At 33.2% G+C, this 9294-nt stretch overlaps 1 protein-coding gene across 1 annotated transcript; it reads right to left on the bottom strand.

Moving 5' to 3' along the window:
- Positions 1–1609: 1609 nt before the first annotated feature.
- Positions 1610–8064, bottom strand: LOC126820540 (signal recognition particle 14 kDa protein). Its single transcript, XM_050548561.2, has 5 exons — positions 7981–8064; positions 5408–5480; positions 4753–4859; positions 3869–3901; positions 1610–2793 (listed from the first exon to the last, which is right to left on the bottom strand). The coding sequence occupies exons 1-5, from the start codon at positions 7999–8001 to the stop codon at positions 2704–2706; spliced, it is 324 nt and encodes a 107-aa protein (XP_050404518.1). The 5' UTR covers positions 8002–8064; the 3' UTR covers positions 1610–2703.
- Between the last annotated feature and the right edge of the window lie 1230 nt (positions 8065–9294).

Here is a 9294-nt window from a genome sequence, read left to right as displayed (position 1 = left end):
AACTGATATCAGTAACTAACCTAGAATTCAAGTAGAATCCATGTGATATTTTTTGTTAAAGTATCTTCTCAATCCATTTTTTGCATCACTTTATCCACTATTCTATACATAAACAGATAATATTCTTAATGATCTGAACCTTCTCAGGTGTTTTGAAAAATCATTTTCTATAATAATAATAATAATAATCTATTTATAAAGCGCTGAATATCCAACAAACTGGTTGCTCAAGAGCGCTATCCATAGGCGTACGGGAAAATTTTTGACTGGGGGGGGCGGTGGTGGTTGGTGCCCAAAAAATGTAGTTAGGTTCTTAGTATGTTACATAATAATAATAAATTCGCTGTTAAATTGGAAACATTCATGAACACAATATTTTTTTATACAACTTTTACAAAGTACAATTGTGTGCCCAAATTTTCCCAGCATTTGGTGCCCAAAATGGGGGGGCAGCAGCTCGTACGCCTATGGCGCTATCTACATAAGACATATTTTAAAGATGAAAAATATCCATGATACGATAAACATTTAAACACAAGGAATGAACAAAATAAATGTCATAACTGGTCAAATTACCATAAACAAAATAGTTATTAGCACTAAGAGTAAACAGATTTAAAGAGTTCAGTCTTAAGAGATTTCTTAAAAGATGTCATGTTTTTAGAGTCTTTAGTCTTTTTTGATAGCCTATTCCATAATGTTGGGCCACTATGGGCGAAAGTTCTTTCACCACTTTTAGTTTTCACTAGAGGACATACGAGAAGGTTCTCATTCTGTGAGCAAAGTGAACGAGAGGGAGTGTAGGGTGTAATAATTTCTTGAAGGTATTTAGGAGGTATTTCTATTCTTCCCCGTTTTCAGTTCTCGGGGGGGGGAGGGGAATATAACTATTGCTTAATTACATTACAAATCTATACAAACTACACTTTTAGGCAGCATTAAAATTTCTTTTACGGAAAATTATTTTAAGGAAAATTATGCAAATATGCAGTTTTTCTCCCAATGAACCAAGTGCAGAGAGAGAGAGAGAGATGGGGTTTAAGGTCCACTCGACACAAACTAGGTCATTTCGGGACTAACATATGGTTAAATTTTATTTCAATAATTCACTTGCGCATAGGGGTCTTTAGCAGTGGGAAGAAACCGAAGGACCTGTAGAAAACCCACGAGGTTGGACAGGGACACTACTCCTTGTCACCTACAACCGGAACCAAGTGCAGTAACTTAACACTATTGACCATTTATTGACTTGAATTTTCTCAAAATATTATACCTTATAATGTGTAACTGTCATGTATAGCATCAATCAAACACGTTATAGTGCTCTATTAACATCCATTGAATGAACAATTGTTAATTGTGACACAGATAAATTTCTATATTCCAACAATGTGTGTTCTGGAGTTTAATTTTACTTACCCTCCCCTGGATACATTATTTATTCTTGTATGTTTTTGCCAGTATAAGCTAATAGATAGAACTTCACTGTAACACTTTAACTGTAAGTAGTGTTTCTGACCCCTTGCTTTATATGGCAACTCACCTTACAGAAAACAACACTGTTCATAAGGTCCCATTTTTTGAACAACAGGAAGATAAACAACCAAACTTAAGATAGGATAGGAATTTAATATCTCGTCAGCACAATACTCTGGTCATTTTGGCACTAACATACAATTACTTTTGTTTCTACTGCTAGAAGGCAGAATTTTTTCTAGATAGCAGTGTTCAAGACTACGATTGATTGAATTCAAAATTTCATAAGTTCTTTTACGTGCATGCCAATGTGTACATGGGTGGACCAGGTTAAATAAAATATAAAAAGAAAATTAAACATTTTAATTTTCAGGGAAAGTGTTTAAAGGTACAACATGAATATTTACATTTAATAAACAAACCATTTATATATACAAATAAAATATGTATGCACTGATACAACAAAAATTCTTCTTATTAAACATACATTATGCAAGAGCTAAATCTGCCTATTGCAGGTCTTTCTTTGGGCCTGAATTTTTTTCTAAATTATTAATTAGACATTAACTTATCCAAGCCATAATCAACTCTCGATGGCATTGGATTTCTCCGATATTAAATAGATTATAACAGTTCAGCCATATTTTGATTTAAGCTAAAAATGGAGGAGCGAAACTATTGCTCACGTCTTGTCAAACATTCAAAGGCTAATATCTTTGCTCGTAATAGAGTAATTTGAATGAGATTTTCAAATTATACATTTTACATTATCTATTTTCGAACTATTATAGCAAGAATGGCTAGCTCTTTATCTAAATCGTACATAATGTATCTTTAACATTTAATAAATATTCACTTCAACTGACTAAATTTGTCTTGAGTTTAGCTTGTTGCCATAATAATTGTTGAAAAAGTTACGGTCATCCTATTTGGCTGTCTTGGATAATCATAACATCAGAATTCTTTGCGGACTAAGTCCAGAAATACAGGATGATTTCAAAATGATACACTTATAATCAAAAGGATAGTTAATGAAAAATGTTATATATATATATACAAAAAATAAAACCATCCTACACCTCTCACAACACTGTCATTAATGGATAAATCTTAAACTGTCTCCTTACACTGCATCGTAAAATTAAAAAATCAACAACACAAATTTTCCTTTTACTGCTTCTCCTTAAATGTTCTTTTGATATTCATTTCCTTGAGCAATACAAATAATTATGTTGCCTTTGTTTTCTTTTTAGTTGTATCTTTCTTTTCACCTCTCTTTAAGGCGACCAAGTTGCCTTTCAGTAATGTACAATATGCCTGAAAGAAATAAAGTACTTAAATGTAGAAACATTATAAAGCAAAAAAAGGAATTCCAAAAGTGTATTTTATTTAAAATTGGGATAAAATTAAAAATTTGATTAAGGGAGAACGCGGGTTGAAAAAAATTCCACTTTTTAAGTAATGACAGTTTTTGATAGTTTAAAGCCTTATCTTTGAGTCCCCAAAAACAAAATATCAAAAATTTCATTTTTTTTTATGTTAAAAAGTACTTTTTCTGTCGATTGGTAAACATTTCTGAACCTGTACATGTCCGAATTTTGATAAAATAACGTCTAAAAAATCCCGATTTTAAGCCTCTACATGTCCATTGACCGCCATGTTTGATATACCGTTGGAAAGAGTAAACAAAGAATAGCATGATGGGAATAAAAATAATTGTTTTTAGTCCTGTTTGATATGACCCAAATAAAACCATTTACTTTTTGATGTGATTTTTCTCCGATTTGATTTTTTGGACGAAAATGCAATTTCAAATTACTAGATCTCAAAAAGTTACTAATATTTTTACTTGAAATTTGCAACAGTTATAGATTAAAGTCTTTTGAATGAGATAACAGAGAGTTTTTGTATTTACTGTTTTTATTTTTGTAAATAATTCAGTTTTTAGTTCATGTTTCGTTAAAAAAAATCACACAATTATATAAATGCTTATAAATTAATAAAAATATAGTGGACTCCAATTGTCTCTCTGTCATTTCTTAGCTTTATGCATTGTTTATAAGGTGTGAAAGTTTCAGAACTGTAGAGTTATTATTAACAGAGATCTAGCACTCCTACGAATTTCCCATTTTTTCTTGATTCGTTAGTAATCATGGCAACCAATGTCCGATTTGGGATTTGATGAAAAAAATCAGCTAACTAAATGATCTTTATAGTATATACAAAGTTTCAACCCAAAATAACATTAAAAAAAAAAAAAAAAAAAAAAAAATTCGCCCCTCGTTCCACCTTAAAATTCAAATGTTTCCAAAGGTCTGATCGATTCTTAAAATACAAATACCAATTCTTCCTCAATTTACAGAATTATATATGGATTTCAAAAATAACTTGCCATTTGGAATTTTGTTACATCTTTTTGACTGACCTAAAATAAAATAAAAAAATTATGAGTGAAAACATACAATGTTTTGTTTTATCAACTCATCCATCTCCTTCTCTATGATGTACAGCAAGTACTACAAAATCATTGGCAAAGACATGAATTATAAAATTGGGCTATATAAAAAAAAAATATTCTGGTTCTCACATAGAAAGAGCTACACGAGACTGATTATTTAAAAAAAACAAAAAAAAACATCCTTCCTGACTACCTACCACAATTTCATATGGTAATGGGGCGTAACCCTTAAATGTATCCAGTAAAATATGGAAGTGTAATTGGAAGTGTACGTTCAGCAAGCTTTCTATTATCAAGATCACAACCTGATAAATGTTACTGTCAATAATAAATAGCACAAGATATGACTGACACTATGCTCCATGATCCATGGAAATAAAGAGATGAAAGGAGCAACATTCACATTATAACTATCAAACACAGACTGTGTTTACTCTGTAGACCCAAGACAACAAATAGTTAATGTTTGTAAATGAGCTCAACTAAGAAAATTTTAGGTGTAACATAAGAAATAGTAATTACGCAAGATAATTCCTGTACACAGCAAGAATAAACTGATAATGGATCTAGAAACTTGAAATTTTATGTTTGCAAGTATTGTCTCAGAACCTAAATATTTTTTGTATACCGGTACATACAAGTATAGACTTTTTTATATACAGATTCCCAATGCAGTCATAAAACTTGTAGGTCATCCAACATTTGTTCCATAGGCTATAGCTACGTATAAGTATTTACAATTGTTGTGGTCACTCAAGCATAAGGCAGGATATGCTTACTAGAACACCTGATGTATAAGAATTATATATCATACATACCACTGTACTTATTTTCTTATTTCTGGCTGTTGCTCTAAATAAACATTTATATTCAGTTGGTTCTGGAGGATTGCCTGTTCTTGGTTTAGGTTTATTGTGTCCATCCCCTGAAAAAATAAACCATGAAATTCAACATTCATTCATTCTATTGTATCGTGTAAAAAAGAAAGAAATGAAAAAGAAATGGGGTTTAATATCCTACTGTTCTGCTCTGACTGGGCTAATGAAGATGGGCACACCCTACAGCCAATTCTTATATCGAATTCACTGCACCAGTGACAAGGGGGAACCACGCCGGAAAATCACGATGAATTTTCTTGGCCAACGCATGGGACCTCCAGGTTAGCGAACAAATGTCTTACTCGCTGAGACATTAACATCTCGAAAAATAAAGCATCAAAATATATTTTTCATTTAAATTTTATCTTTATATTTAGCTGACACATTACAAATATTTGGCTTTCATGTGATCAACTGAACTTATTAAACCATTTGCTGCGGTCAGCTTAGGTCTTCCCCATACAAAATTTTACACTGGACTGCTTAAATCATTTATGAAACTAAAACTAATACCAGCGACCGTTCTTTTAGATACACTCAAAATATTCAGCCCTATATTAAAAGCATAATCTGAAATAATAATTTGTAATCTTACATCTTTTCATTGTTATTGACACAGAACCTGAATTTTTGGATCTTTGGAACATCCTGGTAAGTTCTGATAGAAACTGAAATATAAAACAATAAAAATAAGACTAATGAGAGCTTTATGGAACATTCTGATAACAAAGATCATCTGTTAATGAATTCTGAATTGTCACTTGAACTTCAACTTGACGAGAAAGAATGGTGTTTTTTGTGGCGATCCATCTGGCTGCTAGTGCTACTGTCTGATTCATCGTAAATTTTAAACGGATTTCTTCGATTATGAACAAACTACTTAACGTTGGTTATTATAAACTTACCTGTGTGTTTGTAATGAACTCCCGTTCGATAAAATCCATTGCACAACTAATTATCACAACGATGAAAACAAGTTCTCTCTTGAAAAATTGAAATATCACAAACTTTTCCCAGAGAAAAATACCAATATGGAAGATGGTTACGTCACTCTGCGGAAGATATCATTTCGTATTAGGGGTGACAGCATAAGAAATTCAAGTACAATTACGACAAGAATCCATGACCACTCGGACCAAAGATCACTCGGTTCAAGGCCAGTCGGACCAAGTGATAGACCACTCAGCCCAAACAAATAGACTACTCGGACCATACAAAAAGACTATTCGGACACAACAGAAAGACGACTCGGACCAATAATAAAATGTTGTTTTAATAAATTGATAATTGCGTTTGTTTTAATATAATTACTCGAACCAATAATAAAGTGTTATTTTAATAAATTGATAATTGTGTTTATTTTAATATGACTACTCGAACCAATAATAAAGTGTTATTTGAATAAATTGATAATTGTGTGTGTTTTAATATGACTACTCGAACTAATAATAACGTGTTGTTTGAATAAATTGATAATTGTATTCCAAATCGCAAAATATCGAGAACCACACTTGTAGTCACGTTTAAAAAGGGGCATATAAACGTCCGGTCTTCGTATTATTATGTGCTGTTTATATTAACGCATCAAGGGCGGATAACTTGAAAACGTGTCTCCACCCCCCCCCCCCATATATAGTAACCCAGGGGTTAGTGGGGTAGAACGGAATGAAACCACTGGGGATACCGCGAATGTGGAAAAAGTAAAATTAGGCTATCAGACAAGAACAGTATACCCGTATATGTAGAAACTGTCAAAAGTCTGGACATACCGAGTCTCATTGCAAGAGTAAAGAAAAATTAGATTGATATTTTTTTTTGGCACCATTATTAATTAATAATTAATTAATCAACTAATCGTTGATTTATTTACGTACACAAAATTGAACCAAACAACTCTAAATATAAGAATTCCGTATAAGAATTATTTGCTTCTTTGTATTGTGATTTAATAATAAATAAATAGCATATTGTCTAGCCTTATAATATAATTTAATTGGTCCGACTGGTCTTGTTTTGGTCCGACTGGTCTTAGTCCGAGTAGTCTTTGGTCCGAGTGGTCTGGATACCTACGACAATTGGCATTGAGTTTGAGCGTTCGCACACATAACTACCCGCATTCCTGTATTTAGTTACCGTCTTTTACATTCTAGTAAAATCTCTGCAAATTTTATAGCTTTACTTTTTGAAATATTTTGTTCTAATTATTTGATTAGCGACTCGGATGGGATTATTTACTTTTGAACACGCATGCCGCACAAACACAACTATACATTCGTTTTACGGGCTTTATCACACTTCGGTCAAAACTGTCGAATCGAGAATTAATGTTCCGCTTCTTACGGGGTCATACGGGCTTAGTAGCATTATATACCCACAGGGCACCCAATAGACACGCTGAGGGCTGCCGCAACACGCTTAAAGATGTTACTGAAGCGGTTATTATTCGATCGAAAGAATGCGTATAAAATTAAAAATACACTCAGAGAATTCGGAGGTAAGCTTCATGATCCCTGTTAAATTATTTATAACATAAAGAAGATAGGATATTTATAGTTTATACATGACTTTATTTTTACGAGTATCCGTGCAATCAGTGATATTTTAATTGTGAAGAAAATTTGATAGACTGGCGATCAATGGTTTCCATATAAATCTCCTATGTAATTGCCTTCAATTGATATTTTTCGTCGCCCAAACCCATATACGATCAAAATGATCGCGCTGTCAAACTATCTTTCAATGTTAACCAACCCCCGCAACAGGTATATTGGAATCGACCAATACGTCACGAAGACATTGTTGACATCGACTCTGTCGAAATTACAAGTAAATTTTCAAATTTTTCAAGAGAGAAATTGTTCTCATCGTTGTGATAATTAGTAGTGCAATGGATTTTATCGAACGGGAGTTCATTACAAACACACAGGTAAGTTTATAATAACCAAAGTTAAGTAGTTTGTTCATAATCGAAGAAATCCGTTTAAAATTTACGATGAATCAGACAGTAAGTCATGAGTAAGTGGCTTATTTTAGGATTTTACTAGTATTCGTTCCGGACTTAGTCTATTTAAAATGCCTTAGCATTACGATTGTCAAATAGCTTTAAATTCACAAAATGATGTAATACGTTTTGTTTTACTTTAAGATTTGTAAACTGAATTAACATACGGCATCGTTTTCAAGCAACATTTTCCTAGATTTCACACACGTAGCTCTTCCTAAAAGTAAAACGGAAAACTCTTCAACTTTAGAACAGAGTATGGTAAAACAGGTGGTTCAATCGGAAAAGCGAGCATGTACAACGACAGTCAATTCGACCACCAATGATGTGTATAACGTCATTGGCGACAACAATTTTTAAAGATAGCTCACCCATGAGTTAGTTGTATTTTACATTCGCTTCCACCGAAGTGATATCGCAATCGCAGACAAACTCACCCATGTGTGTGAGTTGGTTGTGTTTTACGTCCGCTTCCACCGAGGTGATATCGCAGACAACTCACCCATGTAAGAGTATATGCGTCCATGGTAGGGGATGGGGGTAATTTCTTTTGCTATTATCAGTAAAATAATTAGTGAAATAATGGTATTCATTATTAATCCGAATAAAGAAAATTATCTTCTCTTCAAGATTAACACATGCGACAATATTTTTGGCATCCTTTTCTAGAGAAATGCTAAATCCTGATCCAGCAATGTTCATCGAAAGAGTTCCTGATTTAATTGGTGAGAAATTTAAAAATAAGGAGGGGGGGGGGGGGTGGATGGCCGAATGGTTAGCACCGATCTGGTTAAAACGCAGATCCTATTTCGTTTTGTTTTTAATAGTTCAAAATTTCGTTTTACTTGTCTTAATACTACACTAGGATCTGGAAGAGTTGTTATTTAACTCGTGTTCTGAATGGTGTCATGGATAAGCCAATGAAACGGTCTGTTAAGGCGAGCTTTAGGCGTGTTTTGCACGGAACTGTGGGTAATCCACTAGTAACATCAATGCTGATTGGTTAATCATTTCCTATTTAGTGTAAATGGGTATTAAAATAAGTAAAATTCACTATTTCTCCCGAATCAGTAACGTCTTATGTAAACAATGCACGCGCTATTGAGGATTGACGCCGCGTGATGTGACGTCAAGCTGTTACAGAGATATTAGAAGATCTCTGTGACACAGATTGGCCTGCTCCCAATGCTAAAGACCCCTAAGCGCAAGCGAATTATAGAAATAAAATTGAACCATTTGTTAGTCCCGAAATGACCTAGTTTGTGTCGAGTGGACGTTAAACCGCATTTCTCTCTCTCTTTATTTAAAAATAAATTGTAGTCGCTTCTATCGCATTTTTGACGATTTGACTGAAAGTCACGTTGTTTTTAAACCAATGTTTCCGAATGGAAAATATGACCTGTAAAATTCTGAATTTATACAACAAACGAAACTCAATTATTAGCTGTACACATTGTGGTTATTTTCCTCACACCGAACGA

This window comes from Patella vulgata, chromosome 5, assembly GCF_932274485.2.
Source record: "Patella vulgata chromosome 5, xgPatVulg1.2, whole genome shotgun sequence".
Lineage (NCBI taxonomy): Eukaryota > Metazoa > Mollusca > Gastropoda > Patellidae > Patella > Patella vulgata.
The sequence above is the reverse complement of the archived record's forward strand: the minus strand, read 5'-3'. Positions and strand labels throughout refer to the sequence as shown.